This window comes from Chenopodium album, chromosome 2 (assembly GCF_948465745.1).
Source record: "Chenopodium album chromosome 2, dcCheAlbu1.1, whole genome shotgun sequence".
Classification (NCBI taxonomy): Eukaryota; Viridiplantae; Streptophyta; class Magnoliopsida; order Caryophyllales; family Amaranthaceae; genus Chenopodium; species Chenopodium album.
In genome coordinates, this window is record NC_137835.1 from 7,007,287 (window position 1) to 7,025,621 (window position 18,335).

At 32.6% G+C, this 18,335-nt stretch overlaps 2 protein-coding genes across 2 annotated transcripts in view; one reads left to right on the forward strand and one right to left on the reverse strand.

Moving 5' to 3' along the window:
- Nucleotides 1–5,510: 5,510 nt before the first annotated feature.
- LOC145581464 (uncharacterized) overlaps nt 5,511–18,335 on the forward strand; it is a 74,485-nt gene continuing 61,660 nt past the window's right edge. Inside the window, exon 1 of the mRNA XM_081638477.1 lies at nt 5,511–5,516. The gene's annotated coding sequence lies outside the window, so the exon portion shown is untranslated. The remainder of the gene's footprint in view (nt 5,517–18,335) is intronic.
- Nucleotides 11,314–13,314, reverse strand: LOC145567535 (uncharacterized). The gene is made up of 4 exons (XM_081626837.1): nt 13,128–13,314; nt 12,540–12,818; nt 11,526–11,573; nt 11,314–11,393 (listed from the first exon to the last, which is right to left on the reverse strand). The coding sequence occupies exons 1-4, from the start codon at nt 13,240–13,242 to the stop codon at nt 11,314–11,316; spliced, it is 522 nt and encodes a 173-aa protein (XP_081482963.1). The 5' UTR covers nt 13,243–13,314.

Below are 18,335 nucleotides of genomic sequence, written 5' to 3' on the forward strand. Positions count from 1 at the left end.
AAGTTAAACTGATATTGTGACAACTAAATTTTCAGACGACAGGCTTGGGCTAGTCGTGGAATTATATTCTTGTTTATTGTAAGTTTATGGTCATACAATTTATTTTTTTTCATTATGCTAGCTGTCTATATATGTACTAATTAATGTATAAATGTATAATACCATCAATTTAAATTAAATCTACCTTCAGTAAATTGGAAAAGTAATTACCTATTTGTGGTGTCTTCGTTGGAGTTGAGGTAGGGCTTGAAGCTATACCATCAATTTTATATTCAAAAGAGAAGATAAAATGTTAGTTATATACCCAAAACTTAATTAAATTTTGACGATATAATGATAAGTTGACATCACTCCATTTTTATATCTTCCTCTTGAGCTACACGGACTAGATAAATAATTCAATATATTAGTAGAAATTGCGCGAGTTAAGTATGGACTTTTAGGGTGAAGTGAGAAAGTTGTTCACAAACATAAATATGTATATCTGAGCATGTAAAGTTGTAAACATGTAGCGGGGTGAAAGAGAAAATAATAATTCCTTTATTTAATGTAAAATGATGAGCAGAGTAATTACCTGAAGTCTTTTTTGTGGTCATTAAACTTGCATCGTTGAGGCTCTCCATGGAACCTTTATTAATTTGAAACCTCAATGTTAATATGTAACACTTGTAGATAAGTTTTACATAATTAGGCTAAAAAAAAACACTATTATGTGCAACACTTTTTAATCTGTATCAATGTATGGTTATATTTGCATGATTGTGTGGATGTGAGAATCAAATATGATTTGCACAATCAATGTAAATTCCTTAATGTATTTGTTTCTTAACTTCTAATACATGATTTTTGTCACTTAAAGTTGTGATGCTACTACGTACAATATTTCAAGTAAGAAATTTACCTTGAGATGGCCGGATTGTAGGAGCGGGATTAGGGCTTGAAGCTTCACCTTCAATAATTATTTTTATAGAAAAACCCATTAAACAATTAATAACGGGATAAATTAAATTCAACTTTAATCTTTCCTCCCAAAAAAAAAAAAAAAAAAAAAAAAATCAACTTTAATCTGTAACATGAAATAGGATATTAATTTATTCATCCGACACGTTTCTAAATATAAACTCTATAACTAAGTGAAGAGGTAAAATAATAATAGATTAATAGGTATGAACAATCACAACGCCTTGAAATTATATAATGGTAAACAAGATAAATTATAATACATACCAGCCGAAATTGCCAAAGATTGAGTTGGGGAGTCACTTGGAGCTTCAACCACAAAATCAAACAATAACAAATAAACCATATTACTACTTGATATGATCGACTATATATGAAATTCGTTTGGAAAAAATTATAAATGTAAGGAAAAATTACATTAGGTGTACGTTTACAAGGGGTACTACGGTGAATAAACACATGTTTGTAAATATAATATACCTTGGCAGAAATTGTTAAGAGAAGCAGTAGAACTTGCAATGTTGCAAGCGGACAAGACGAGTGTAATATTGGTTGCCGAATTTGGATTATCCTGAATAAAAGTGTTGATGGCACAAAAACATTGTTTTTCAGTTCTTGCTGCTTGTTGCATCAGAGGACAGCAGAAAAATTCAGTCACATTAAACGCCGGGCTATCTGGATTCAAAGTTGGCTCCAATTCACTTCGATTTAAATTCTTTTGAATACAAGTTCCGATTTCTTCCCAGCAACTTGCATCTTCTGATGGCTCTATGGTGGCTGGAAGAATTAAATTGGTGAGTATAATGGCCCAAATGAAAAGGCATATGCGCAAATTAAAGAATGATTAATTAAATTCTTAGCTATATTTGTTAATTAAATATGTAACAATTGATTTTAATAAACAATTCAGTAACAAGACCCAACATGATTATGTTATGAGTATACTACATTTGTTTTCTATTATTTGCAACAAACGAGCTTTATTCCTAAGAAAGAAGGTAGTATTAAGAGTCATTTAAATTATTATTTTTTTTCATCTTATAAATAGTGTTATGATTTCAAGTGAGAATATATATATATTTTTTTGAAACGAAGGGAGTAATATCTTCCGATACTATGAAGTATATACTAGTAGTCCTAGTACATAACTCGCCCTCCATGTATGCAATTTAAATTGATAGATTTGCGGATCAAATTTGCCACTGTTTTAATTAAATAAAAGAAATTACCCGGTGTTGATGAGGGTGGAGTTGCAATGCGGCTTGGAGCAGAACCTTCAAAGCAGACATTGCAAAATTAGTTAATCCAACATGTATTGTACACGGTGAGTAAATTAAAAGTGCCCGATTATAAACAAAGTGGACGAAAAGTCCAATTGATGAAAGTGAACCAAATCTAAACCATAATCAACCTTATTTCAAATTGACTAGTGTTGATTGAATGATCTTAATTAGCTAATTTCCAAATAAATCAAATGCACATCAAGTTGAAAAAAAATTCATGACACAAGTTGTTCTCATCACTTATAAAAAAAATAATGTGTTTCTAGTCTAAAACTCTAAATCTTCTTGGCGTTATCTAGTTAGATCTGATGTCCTAATCAAATTAAAGACCTTTATCACAGTTTACACTAGTGTACAAGAAAATATATTATCAAGTAAGACTTTATAGATTCGTCTTCTGGATGTGGGTTATGTATCATCCATTATCTAATTTTATTAGTATAAAAACAACTACAACTACAACTACAAAGCATTAGTCCCAAAATAATTTGGGGCCGGGTAATTAATATGACTCGTACAATATAAAGAAAAAGACATAAGAAAATAAAATTAAGTAATTTTGGTAATATCTAGTCAAGTTTGAATCTGGCTTTTGATAAAGTTTTAACATAAATAAGGTGAAGAGAATAATAGGTACTGAAGTTTAATATGTCAAATTTTTGAATGACTAACTCCTTTGCCATGTCTTTTTAACGTTAAGCTTTATACGAGAAAATGCTAAAAGGGAATAAAAAGATAAAAACATAAGCAGTGTAAAGGGTGTAACACGTAATGTGTAGGATATATGCATATATACCAGAGCAAATTGTGTTGAAAGAAGCAATGCCGTCACAAAGAGAGAGAACATTAGATAGGGAGTCGGCAAGGGTGGCATTTTGATCAAGAATAGGCTTGACGCTGCAGAAACACTCTCTCTCGGTGCTTATTTCCTCCGAAATGATGGTGCAGCACTCCTCTTGGAACTCAGCCGCTGAATCAGCGCCGGCGATGCATGTTTGTATCCTATCCCAGCAATCCTGTTGTGCTGATGAGGGCACAAATTGTATTGACATGAACAACACAATTCCCACCATCATAACTACCATCTCTATTTCTCTTCCTTTCCTCATTTTCTCTCTTCCTTTTGTTTATGATAAAATTCTTTGAGATGTTTGATTGTAGGGGATGCATATTACTCTTCTCATCCCACATATTTATATAGGGTTACCAAGAAAAGTTCAATTTAGCAACTTGTATAAAGTATAATTGATGAAATACTTTGTATCCATATGGCATAATTTATTAATTATGATGGAATACTAATTAGGGTAGGCAAAATCTTTCACTAATTTAATAATTATAGTAGCTAGTTGATTGATTTCATTTTTTTTTTTTTGGAATGATGAGAATCGATCCCAAAATCTCTTAGAACCGAGAAAGGAGTTCTAACCACTTGAGCTATCCATCAGCTCACTCTAATAATTGATTTCAATTCTGGTTGTAAGTCTGTTGATGCTCGTCACAAAGATGTTATGCTTACAATGCTTTAGGATCAATATATTTGTTATTATAGTTGTGTAAGGATCAACGTACTCAATAAAAAGCTATACGGGACTGTTGAGCCCATGCGGCCACATGTGAGTAGTATGTTGTCCCACATTGAAGAGTGTAGAGAGTGTTCGGAAGTATATCCCATATTGATGAAATAAGAAAGTTGTGTCCATTTAATAAGGCTAAGGGGCAATTGTCATATGATTTTGAGATGGAACCTCCTTAGTCGTGTAAAGTGGACAGTTGTGATGGGTGTAGCCCAGGCCCGTTTATCAGGGATTGACCACTGCATACACGTTTCTTAATACTTATTATTTACAAGTATTGCTGGAAAGACTTTGTTTCAACTATAAATTTTCACTAAAATGTATTGTCTTTGCAATTTACGGGTGCAAAGTAGCCGCATGTTATAACAACAAACATTAACTCTGGTAAATGCAAGTTAGCAACGACTTGCTACAAGCCTACAAACCAATCTCTAACTTTATGTGATCGATTCCATAAAACCTAAAAATAATTAAACTTATCTAATAATTACCCTAATCATTTGCAAGTTGACGATGACAGATTCTTTAGTAAATTTCATACTATTAGAAAATCAGAAAATATAATCTGACTAGATCAAATATATATACTACTAGTCTAACAAGACATATTCATCATATATAATCTATATGATCATATCATGAACAAACCTAATTAATTATACTCGGTATTATTATAATTCGTTGACAATATTGGAAGGATTTCTTTTGTTGAACCCGTAATTATAATTTATTATAATGTAATCCAAGTTGATATAAGGAATGAGTACTGCTTCCATAATTGTGAGCTTAAGTTAGTAAACGACAGTCGACAGGTGATAAAAAAAATTAACACCAAGTTGTCTGCCATTTTTCTTAGCTTCTTTTCCTTAATTTTTTTTTTTTTTTTTGGGTGATTGGAATGAGCCAAACTTCGTAAGGCAGGATACTTTCAAATACAAGAAAGTTTCTGACTTCAAAAGAGGAAGTTAGTAGTGTTCCTATTAACAGGAAATATATTTTAGTTTTTTCAACTTGTGTATAACATAATGGTAAAAATCATCGAACTATCACGATAAATATTCAAAATTGTATGGTAGTCATCCTTAAATGACTATTATTATACGAAGTTCTAATTTTTCATTACTTGATTTTTTAATTTTTTTTTATCAAAATTATATTAATTATAAATGTTTTTTCTTATTTTTAAAATTCATTTACTATTTTTATATTTTCATAATTAATTTATAAAATTTTTAAAATTCAATAATAGTAAAAAATGATTTTTTAAAAAATTAATTAGGTATAATATAAAAAAATAAAAATTATTTCAAAATTAATAAATGAATTTTTGAAATTAGATAAATGATTTATAATTAATAAATCAAAATTATTCAATAAATAATTAGTACTCCGTATAATGATTATGTTATATTCTAAGGAAGCTTTTAGCAATACTTTAATTCAAAAGCATAAAATAAAAACTGGTCTATCCAATTCTTTAAGTAAAAATGTGTCATGTGCGTGTGGTCCGTGTGGAGAACAATTGTCTTAATATAGGAAATGTTAAATTTTTAGTTACATACGAAAAAGGTCTAGGGAGGAGATAGGATTTGGTCCACAAAAAAGGTCTAGGGAGACTCCATACTAATTAACCAATTGATGATACAAAGTTTTAAGATTAACTCTACCTAATAAAGTCAAACCATATCTTTTTTCACTGTTTCAATATGAGACTACAATGGGTTTCAATATGAAGTACTCCGTATATCAAAAGAGTGGTAGCTAGGATGCTAACTAAGATGCATGATTGGTTTATTATATGGTTTGTGGACTACACCTCTTAGTACCATAATTTTTCCCATCAATCCATTCAAAAAAGTAAAAGTTACGATGATGGATATTTTTAGATTCACAATAATATTGTAGTTTAGTATAATCAAACATTTTACTTTGATCTGTAGCGTATGAATTTATTAACACATAGTTTAATGTGAGATAATTTTCAATCAATCAAGTTTCTCAAAAGTTGTGAAAATGTAATTAGGGTAAATATTAATGGCCGTCATGGTAGCAATGTTAACGTATTATTCCATGAAATTTATTGTCTGTATTGGTACGATGTACGTATAGTAAAGAAATTTTCTTTTATAATAAAAGTCCAATATGTCACACACCTACTTCAATAGAATTATACGCATAGGTTATCATTTCTTGGCATTGTTCTTAAGATAAGTAAAAATAAATAAATAAATAAATAAATAAAAAAGGACATTAAGAAGCTTTCATTTCTTGGCATTACAAAGCATATAGTCTACAAGAAAAAATGGTACCAATTACCAAAGTATCATATTTTTGTGGAGAAAATTCATGAAATGTCTAACGTACAATGTGGGTGCTACTTAGTTCAAATGATAAACGAACATGGAGATACAATTATTGATAAGAAATATGTCAAGAGAAAGAAACAACATAATGATCCACTTATCCCAATCTTGTTGGCAGTGCCTGCTCAAAATAAACACAAAGATATTCTTTCATTAAAAAAAAAAAAAAAATAAACACAAAGATACAATAAATATAATCTATAAATTTCCTCCCAATACCCGTTTTACTTTTAGGTCACTCCTTATTTTTTGCAAATTTTCTCATTATACTTTTACCCTTCTTATTAGTGCCGCATAATCATTCTATATCAAAAACAATAAAGACCCAAGTTCATAGTCCCTCATCATTTTCTTGGTAGCATCCATTTCAAAAACATTACATTATTTTAACTTTTCACACTATTCACTTGTTTAAATTTATTCACAATTTTCTATGGAATATTAACTACTCCATAATATATAAAATTAATAAATACCATATAAAATATTATGAGATTTTGTTCAATATATTAGTTCCATGTTTCATATGAGTTTATATGTAACTAAGAAATATATATATCTCACAAACTACGGAATGTTCTCTCTCTATTTCATGATAATTGCAACAAGGCACACATGTAAATGCACAACTTTGACCCTTAATATTTGTAGTTATTAATTATTAAGAAATATAAAAGAATAATATAATGAAAATATACTCAAAGACTAATCCAACAATATTTTACATTGCAATATACTTCGTATGTGTTTTATATATATGGTTAAAAAATATAGTCAAAGTAAGCGTATGAATAGTGCAAGAGTCAAAGTGTTGCAATTAATATGAAACGAAGGAAGTATTAACTTTATATAATGTTTACATATAAATAATTATAGATAGTAATAGTGTAGATCTTATATTGGTATAAATGAAAGTCAGAATGATGTAATTATATCAAAACTAATTAGTATGAATATTACCTGAACTTTTGCTCCTTTCCGTTATAGGACTAGCAGCTTTGAGGCTTTCAACGGAACCTTAAAATTTCAAGTACCGCAAGATTAAACATTATAATGTGTTCAAAACTTATTTATTTTGTCAAAATGTTTTAAGTAATAATAGTATATATAAAGTTACCTTGAGTTGTCAACAAAGGAGCCGGTGCTGGTGCAGGACTTGGAGCTAGACTTTCTGCTTAAATTTGAAGCAAAAGATTAGTCAATAGAAAAAATTTAAATCTATTAATTTTAGTTTATCATATTTTATTTTACTAATATACTTTTCTTTTTTTTTTTTTTTTTTTTTTTTTTTTTTTGGTGTTGTTCATCATGATTACCTCTTCAAACCATTGGCCAATTTGCATAATAATAAAGAGAAGAGAAAGTAATACATTACCTTCACAGAGGCCGCTAAGAGAATCAACAGAACCGGCAATGCTACAAACAGACAAGATATCGGTAGTATTTTCAGCAAAGGAGGGATTTTCTTGAATAAATGTATTGATGCTACAAAAGCATGGCTTCTCAATTCTTGCTGTTTGTTGCATCATTGAACAGCACAACAGTTCGGTTGCATTGAACAAGGGGCTTGATGGATCAAACTTTGGATCTGATTCACTACGATTAACATTTCCTCCGATGCAATCATTGATTTGCTTCCAACACGGTGCCTCTTGAAATTTCACTGTTACGAGTGAATTTGACAATGTCATCTACTCATCAATAATGACCAGTCGTAATGCCTAACTTTAACAACCTAAGTGCCTAACAAATATGTAAAACTTCGTAATTGCTAAATTCCCCTTGTAGACTGAAATTTTTTTTATGGAGGCGGATGCACGATGCTCCGTGCATCCGTTTTCTCTTTAAAAACGCGGAATGAACATTCCGTTGTTCAGTAAAGAACATACATTTGTTTTGTAAAGAACATATAACTTTTTCATAAAGAACATCACATATAGCGTATTGTAATGAACATATAGTTATTTTATTAAGAACATATACCTATTTTGTAAAAAAAAATCCAACTTCATGTTCTTTATATATATCTAAAGAACATCCGTAATATTAATTAAAAACATGATAATTAGAGGTGATCAACTTCTGCCCGACCCGACCCGACCCAACCCGAAAATAGGGCGGGTTTAGACAAGCCTAAAAAATGCATTTTTAGTTAAAAAAAAAAAAAAAATCCAAACTCGGCCCGAAAAAAAGCCGAAAATCCAAATTAGAGTTGTATTGTAATATACATATAGCTGTTTTATAAAGAACATATACCTATTTTGTAAAAAAAACAATCCAACTTCACGTTCTTTATATATATCTAAAGAACATCCGTAATATTAATTAAAAACATGATAATTAGAGGTGATCAACTTCGGCCCGACCCGACCCGATCCAGCCCGAAAATAGGGCGGGTTTAGACAAGCCTAAAAATGCATTTTTAGTTAAAAAAAAATCCAAACTCGGCCCGAAAAAAAAAAATCAAAAATCCCACTACATTTTCCGGGTTTTTTGGACACGAGATATTATGTTAAGGCCCAGCCCGACCCGAATTTTATCACCTTTAATGATAATATAATGTAATGAACATTATTTTTATTCAACCACCATAATCTAAAGACAAAATTCAAATAATATTTCAAAATAAACAATTAACGTATGTCACAAATAAAAGTACATTATTCTGACAATCAAAGAACATGAAGATAAAGAACATTATTTAACTGCACGTTATGTTCTTTACAATTTTATAACATGTTCTTTGCACTTTCACTAAATGTTCTTTACATTTCTATGCAATGCTCTTTACAATTATATAATATGTTCTTTTCACTTAAACTAAATGTTCTTTATATTTCTATACAATGTTCTTTCCGTTTTTTTTTTTAAAGAGATGCACCATGTGGATTGTGCATCCGCCTGCACTAACCATGCATTGCTTATAGACGTGGAAAATCATGTGAGTTGTCACATATTGGACGATAAGAGACGAATAAATTTAATCCCACTTCAAGTTTGAAAAACATTACCCTGCTATGCAAATTGGTTTGTGTATATAGATACTTTTTATTCTCATATTTCAAATTCTTTAGGAGAATTCAATATAGATCTACGTACAATTGTTACTCAGTAATTTTTTTCTACTTCTGAATTATAATTGAATCAAAATATTAAAAAATTAAACTATTGGACATGCATGCATGGAGTACTTGAATGTAATTTTTAAGGGGTATTATAGAGAATAAGTGGTATTTGATTTTTATTTTAATTTGTTTGATATAAAGGAATTAACAAAGTAGAGGGTTATGAATAATACCGGGGCATAATGTATCAAAAGAAGAATTGAAGCTACAAAGCGTAAGTAGGTCAGATATGGTGTCGGCAATTGTATCATTTTGAAGAGCAAGAACATTCACGCCACAAAAACACTCCTTCTCATTGCTTATCTCTTCGGTGATCACCGGACAACACTGCTGTTGGATTTCTCCGGGCGAGGCGCTACTTGTGCAATTCGCAATCATCTGCCAGCAATCCCCAGGTAGACCTTCTTGCGCCCATGATGGCATAAACAACGATAATATTATTCCAACCACCATTACCACCTCCATTATTTTTTTGTATTTCATGATCATATTCTTTCTTTCCTCTCCTTTTTTTTTTTCAATTTTGCGTATGTTTTTTCTTGTAAGGTACATTTAACGTTTCAAGGTGTACTCTATCGTCATGAAATTTGAGTGCTAATATATAATTAGATTGAACTATTCTCTTTCCAATTAAGTGCTAATCACGAAGACGTTTTTCTTAATTGTTCAATAGCAACTTGGCAAGAAATGTATAAGTGCATACTGTTATACTACGCCCCATATTCTTTGTTCACCAAGTTGGCCAATTTAAAAGCAGGGTACATTATTGCGGTGGAATATTTGTTTCACTTTTTTTTTTTTTTAAAAAAAAAAAAAAAACAAAACTCCTAATGTATAGGAATATGCTTTCCAAAGTAATTCATTTGCATTGGGGTTTTGCGTTTGTAGTGAATTTATTGAGATAATGTTAGGCATGATAGATTAATGATCTTAGGATTAGTTTATTAGCTTTGCATATATGTATGTTGACAGGTTATGTATATATATGTAGTAGTTCGTTTTAAATGGATTAAATAAATAATTACATAAAAAGTTTTTTTCAATGACACCGTATAACTTTAACAGAGTGTCTACAATATTGAAACTTTGAATTTCTTATTGGATGGATTTCTAATTGTGTATTCCCTCTTTTCTAAATCCCATTACCATTTTAACCTTTGTGGTGAAAAGAGTAAAAGTTAATGATTTCAATAACATAAAATATTTTATTCCATGAAAAAAAATTCACAAATCTTTATATGCGGTTAGTCACACCGTGTGACTAGTTATCATGAGGATTATTTCATTAGTGTTATAGGGGTTACTCGATTAACCAATAGGCCGTTGGTGTAGTGGTAATTGTGACTACATGTAGTAGGGAGGACTTGTGTTCGATCCCCCGCAACAACAATTGGGAAGAGATTGGAATCTAACCACCTAGAACTGATCCTCGAATCCGGATTAGCCAAAGGGTGAACCGGTTTAAACACCATAAAAAATAAGGGTTAGTTGATTAGAGTTACATGGGTTACTTCGTTAGTGATACAACGGCTTCTCGATCAAGGTTATAAGGATTGCTCGCATTAGTGTAATAAGGAATACTTTGTTCTTTTACAAACGATCACATGGTATGACCAACCGCACACAAAATGCACCAAGTTGCGGCCTAAAACTTTAGGCTAGGAAGTAATATAGGTTCAAAGTCCTTTACAATACGGTTGTGATGTGCTATGATACAGCTGAAATCAAATGCACAAAACGAACTAAGTTGCGGCCTAAAACTTCAGGCTAGGAAGTAATAAGGTTCAAAGTCCTTTACAATACGGTTGTGATCTGCTATGATACAACTGAAATCAAATAATCTTTTTATTTAACTGTGATAATTGTTGAATAAGTCTCAAAATTAACATATCAAATGATACACTAATTAGAAAATCCAAAAGAACTTTCCAAAAGAAATTAAATACAAAATTGATGGTATCTTATAATGCAAAAGACCAAAATACATGTAGATCCGTCTCATCTTCTAAAATAGGACACAAGTCAAGAGAACAAGTAGGCTAGAAAGTGGTCCAACCATTTCAATCTTGTTAGAAGCACCAGTTTCTACAAAATTTAAAGTTGTTAACTTTGTCAATAATCCATAAAATCGATTGAGATTTTGAAAAAGAAAATGTCAAATAATCAACTCATCAACGACCAAATTAAAAGCTGTTATATTACATAATAAGACATTACCTGCTGTATTTCCATTCGGACTCAAAGCAGTCGGGCTTTCTGATGACCCTACACATTTCAAATAACAGTTCAAGATTAATATAGCTAATACGCGAACTATAAAACTTAACCAAGGCAAACATGAAAATGTACCCAACCTTTCTAACCAAACAATTGGTGATTTGGTAACAGTAATGTTAGTTTTTATTGAATCCGTTTCCAACCCTAAAAATACTCCTACCAAACATGTTCAATTCACCTTATTTCCACTTATATCAGGAAATATAAGTTCAGATAAGGGTTAATAAGTTCAGATAGATAAGTTTAGGAAAAATAAGTTCAGATAAGTTGTGATAAGGGTTAATCAGGACTACCCAAAATCAATTTATAATTAAAATAAGTTCTAATAAAGCCTAATAAGTTAAGATAATTAAGTAAAAATCACGTGAATAAAACGCACTCTAAGTCTCTAATCACATTAAAAAAACAAAAGGATTAACCTTTATATTTGGTTAAGAGGCTACGTACGTACTCCTCGTCAAGTATGATTTGGGACCAAACTTCCTTTTTCGAAGTAGGTTTTATCTAAAATTGATAACTAGCTAACAATTAAAATAGAGAAAGCTAAACATACCTTATAAAGCAAAAGGCTAATCACATGTACAATTTATTTATTTATATTTTTGAGGGCATTCTACAAATTGTCCTTATTACATGAGGCATTTTATCATCAATTATACTCTGATAAGCCTATTGAATCCTTTTTAGCATGTTAAATTTTGGGTAATCAATTAGTTAGCAGTTTAGCACTGGCATTTAAAATACAGAATTGCATGCATTTCTTTTACTACTCCGTATATACTTCAATTGTTTATTCGTTGGTTGAAAACATACACACGTACTTCATTTTTCCAAAATTAATAGTTTATGATGATAGCATAAGTTGATTACGTTAATCTGAACAAATAATGTGACAAATAAATTTAGACGAGAGGTTATTAAGATGTACAAGTAATAATTAATAGTTCGTATTACCAAGGCAAAAGTCGTCAAGTGCAGGAATTGAGGTGGCAATGCCGCATGTAGTTAAAATCTGGACAAAACTGGTAGACACAGCGGGACTTTGGTTAAGATATGAGCCGATGCTACAAAAGCATGGTTTCTCAGTGCTTGCTGTTTCTTGGATGAGAGAGCAGCATGCGTAATCTGTCTCGTTAAACGACGCGCTCAATGGATCGTATTGAGGCAACGACTGGCTGTTGTTGATATGATCAATCCAGCAATTTGAGATGCTATCCCAGCAGCCCCCTAGCCCTGGTGAGGGTTATGTTAACACACGTACAATAACAGTAAATTAGATAATCTAAACGTAGATACGTTAAATTTTACTTTAACTCAAACACAAAAATACAATGAATTAGGGCTAAAAAAAAGGCAAAGGGAGCAAGGAAAATAATTCAATATAACTACTTATTACTTATTAGCTCCATGCGTACGACGATTTTTCTATTGTAATGAGACGTACAAAAATTATTTAATCAATTAATAATGTAATATAAGTATGAAGTACGGAGTATTAAAACTTCTACTGAAAAAGAGGAAATAGTGATGAGTTACAGTTACCTAATAGTGTAGGGGCTGGAGGTAAAACTTCGGGGCTCGGAGTTGGACCTTCTTGTGTAAATGAAGGCATAAATTGTATAGATAACAATACTATCATTAATGCAACCACCTTCATGTTTACGTGTTTTCTTTGATTTCCCTTCTCTTTCAAGATTTATGCTTATTTTGCTGTATGTAGTCGACTATATAGACCATATATCCATGTGTTGGTTTTTTTATATACAAGGCATATTATGACTATTCCGTAAATCAAATAATGCCGTCTTTGTTGAATTGAACGTTTGGAACTTTCTTAGCTTTCCAAGCAAACTAAATTCATCCAAAAAAAACTTGTAAACTTCGATCTAGAACTATTCCTCAATAAATCCGTCATTTTCACGTGCATAATTATATCTTGTATACTTCTTCTAGCATATACTACGTATACAGTTTTGACCACTGTTTTGAATTAAGCAAATTCATTAAAGTTGCACTTGCATGCATAATATATGAGTGAAAAAAATGCTAAACATTTTTTTTTCCTTATATATATATATATATATATATGTATATATATATGTATATATAGGGCAAGTGGACTTGTTAATGATGACAAACCAAGTAAATAAATTAACCTTTGTAATATATAAAGAACATCTGTAATATTTTCATGTTCTTTATTAATATTTTCATGTTCTATATATACGAGGGTATGTAAGTGGACTTGTTAATGATGTTCTTTTGCTGTCTTCTTTTTCGGTTGTTAACCCGCTCAGTCCAAAAAAGAAAGACAGTTTCCTTCAGCTCACCTTTTCTTAAAGTTTGTGTTAATATATATACGAGGATAGGTGGACTTGTTAATGATGACAAACCAAGTAAATAAATTAACCTTTACTTGAATGGAATGTTGTTTGCAAAATAATACTTTATAAAAATGCATGGATATAGTGTTGGTACACCCACGTAAATTGTATATCCAAAGAAAATTACATTATTAAGAAAAATGAATAAAGCACATATATGTACTATTTTTATTTAATTATAAGGATGACCAAACATTTATTCATATACAAGGTAGTGTAAAAATAAATAAATAAAATAAAATAAAATAAAATAAAACCTATAATATAATGTGTAATAGTATTTAATCCATCAATGTCTGATAAATGATAAGAACCAAGAAGCTACAAAATGATACTTCATCGCGGTCTTGGTAGAAGCACCTGTTCAACTCAAGAATCATCACCTGCAATATAATAGTACACTTAATCTTGTTAGAAAAACGAAATATCTAATCAACAAACAATAAAAACACACTTAAGTAAATCAAGTGTTTCTGTCTGTATCCGATAACCCGAGAGCCCGAATCTGAGATCCTGATACTCCTATCGGCAAGCTGAGAACCTACACAGTTGAACAGAAGTTAGCTAACCCCGGGGTGTTCCGGGGATAACCACTCCAATGATAAAGTTAGAATGTGTTTAAGAGAAGGTAAGTAAGAAAGAGAAAGAAGAGAAAGAGAGAGAGAGAGAGAGAGTATGTAGTTGGTCCTCATTAATGACTCCCAACCTACTATTTATAATAAATACCATGACAGGTGGCTACAAGGCATGCAAAGCCTTTTCTGCCAAATGTCAAACTATTGTTGCCACGTGCCAAATTTCGACATGCCGATATGTCTGCTTTATTAAATATATCTGCCCATTTACCAGCTCCACTGGGTTTAGACCCGTATTTGTGAAAGATATCGGCCCATCTTACATATCCTCCCACACAACTAGTCCCCCAAGTGTGGACGTTCGATTGTGCATCGGCGTTCACACTTTTGTTTACTTTATAACCGTTTATGATATGTTCAGGCTTTTATTTCTTGCTCTCTGTCGAGCATTTTATAAAGATCATGTATTTGGTTATTGAGGAAACTAGTTTGGATTGTATTATGCAATAATTTATTGTTGTTCTTTGGTATGTATATTGATTACGTTATATGTTGCTTTTTGAATGTATTCAAAAAATAAAGTGGGAGCAGAAAAAACTCCGTTTTCTTCCCCAAGTGACCTTGTTTGCCGTAAGCAAACAAGGTCTACTTTTAGAAAGAAAAATAAAGTGGGAGCAGAAAAAAACTCCGTTTTCTCCCCCAAGTGACCTTGTTTGCCGTAAGCAAACAAGGTCTACTTTTAGAAAAATAAAGTGGGAGCAGAAAAAACTCCGTTTTCTCCCCCAAGTGACCTTGTTTGCCGTAAGCAAACAAGGTCTACTTTTAGAAAAATAAAGTGGGTCAGTTAAGTATATGAAGCGTCTGCTAGAAAAATAAGCGGGAAACAACTATAGAAGACGAACACGTGTCATTAATCTGTGAATTTGCGATTTTAATTTTCAAATTTTTAAACCGTTAGATTTCTGACACGGTTGTCACTTCAACCGTTTTTTTTTTTTTTTTTTTTTTTTTTTTTTTTTTTAACTATGTATTTAACAATTAATTCACGACCTTTTCTATTCATCTTACTTACTTTTCTCGCCATTTCCTGATAAACAAGATAAATTCTTGAGAAAGTTTTTCGATAAAAAGGATTTACGATTTAGAACACCTTCTTGCCATCATCTGTCTTCTGCGCTAGTCCTACCGACACCACAGATAATTGTTGGAGCGTTCCATTGTTGGCGAATAGTTTAAGGTACTCACGAAACTTTAATCCCAATTGACTAATTTTGATTTCGAGTTCTTGGTTAATTTCATAATTATTATTTTTTTTTTTAAAAGAGACCAAATTGCATGTTTTAAATTTTGTTTCTTTTCACTTTGAGGTCTGTAAACCAAGAGTTAGATGTTCAACAGTAGTATTGAAGAAGAACAACCTACCCTTAACACTACTAGGCGCCGACTTATTAGACAATCTTTAGGAAAAGATCTTGGTCGAACCGGAGAAACCACATCTTCACTTTCTGACAACATTGACGACCCTTTTCAGCCGTTATATGTAGAAGAACAAAAGAAGGCCTTTTACCGTCATAAATTGCTAGCCGAGTGTGAAAAAGCAAACCGTCCTGTTAACCCTAACATACCGGAAGATACTGAAATCCTTGAGGTTGAACCGGTCAGTATTCGTTATCACTTGAGGAGTTTTGCTAATACTCATTTTGACCAATACGGCTCAAACGTGGGGCATATAGGTATAAATACTATGCCAAGAGTTAAGCGTACCAGCTATCAGCCTGAGGCTGCTGCTCGCGATGCTGCTGAAGAGGCCGAGTCAAGCAAAAAAGCTAAAGAAGATCAATTTGCTAGCTCTTCCGAATCTGATGATACGGAAACCCCTCCAAACGCTGAGAGAGATCAACCATCTCCAGTTCATGAATCGGCCGTTAACTCTGTCTTGGGTGATGACGATACTCAAGAGGATAGTGTTAATACTGATAATAGGAGTGACATAGTCGATATGACGGCTGAAATTATTCAAGAAGAGAACCTTGACGAAGGGTATAACTCTGAGACCGACGGGGCTGAATTCCGGCAGCCTATTGTTTTAGCTGCTAAAGGCAAAGTCGCAGAAGCTAAGATAAGCGACAAATTTAGGCAAACGGCTTTGGAAAAGGATTATTGCCAGCGTGCCAAGCGATTTTATAAGCTTCCGGACGGGTATGACCTTTGTCTTCCACCTTCTGGATCTTCAGTGCTCGACTGCCCAGACGGCCATGTTGCCATTTACCTTAAGCACTTTGATTTCGGTCTCCGTTTCCCCCTTCATCCTTTTGTGGCAAAAATTCTGAAGGCCTGGAACGTTTGCCTTGTACAGCTTACCCCTCCCACCATCCGTGCCGTTATTGCCCTTATTTGGGTTCTACTTCATAGAAATTATCCGTTAACCCTTAACGCATTTAGACGGCTGTTAACTTTAAAGAGAGATGGCCAGTCGGATGGGTGGTGGTCTTTATATACCCAACCTCACAAATATACCGTTCACCCTAAATTATCAATCTGCAAAGGGTGGCAAGACAAGTTCTTTTTTATGTCAGTTCCTGATGATTTCCCACTCAGGAGGACATTCTTTCGGCCCCATCCAAGGTTTGAATCTATTCCCGGGAGAAATCTCGGCAAACATGAGCGTAGGGCCGTCAACCATTTTGACATTATCGAATCTGATAATGGTGACGGTCGGGTTCGTATTACTCCTAAAGTGTGGGTGCCGAATGCAGGATATATTCTCGGCAACGCCCCTTTATCTCACGTTGGTCTTTGCTGGACTGACCAATATGGTATTAACTTACTTATCAGTAATTAGCTATTTCCATTGTGTTGTCTGTTTGACAAGTTTTTTTTTATTATTATTATTTATTTTTTATTATTATTATTATTATTATTATTATTTTTGTACATGCATATTTATAGTATGATTCCGACGTTATGCAAATATTTTTTGCAGGTGTTGACAAGTTAGATAATAAATTGTTAGGGCTCTCTTCTGACGGCAAGAGAGTTATCAGACGGTGTCCTAAGGCTACAAAGCCTTTGTACGATACTCTCACTACCCATTGTAGCCGCACTCCGACCATCAGCGCAAAAAGAAAAGCTGAGAGCATGGCCGACGACAACGCCAAGAAAAGGAAACTAACCTCTCTGGCCAATCGGCGGGGTACTTTTCCCAGATCTGGCGTTACTCGGCAACCTGAAGATCGCAGCAAAAAGAATCAGGCCGAGAATAAGGATAAACCTCCTTCTCCTAGGGTTCAGGTGAAAACGGTTGTTCAGAGTTCTGAACCAATCGTCAAAAAGGTGGTCGACAGAATTGACGTTGAGGATCTTACCAACGTTGAATCTCCTGTCCAACCTCAACCTAACATACCTGACCAAACAGCTACTCAAACTGTTACAACTGCCGCTGGCGGTTCCGACACAAGTGCTCCTGGTCTTATCTATCAATCTAATCAATGGCTCGAGCGTCCCAACGAGGGACAAATGGCAACCTGCCATAGATGCATGTCGGAATGAGTCAATGATTACCGATGACCCTATGCTAGGTGGAACTCTGGGTTATCGTCTTTTAAGCAATTTGACTCTCCCAATGGATAGGCCTGCTGGTGTCATCGGCCCTTTGGCTGCTATGCATATGCACAACATGATGAAGGTTCTCGCCCTTTAAATTTATAACCTTTATTATGCCTTGACATATATTTTTCTATCGTTATGTATATATCTTTTTACTAACTTTTTGTTGTTTTTTTTTTTTACTT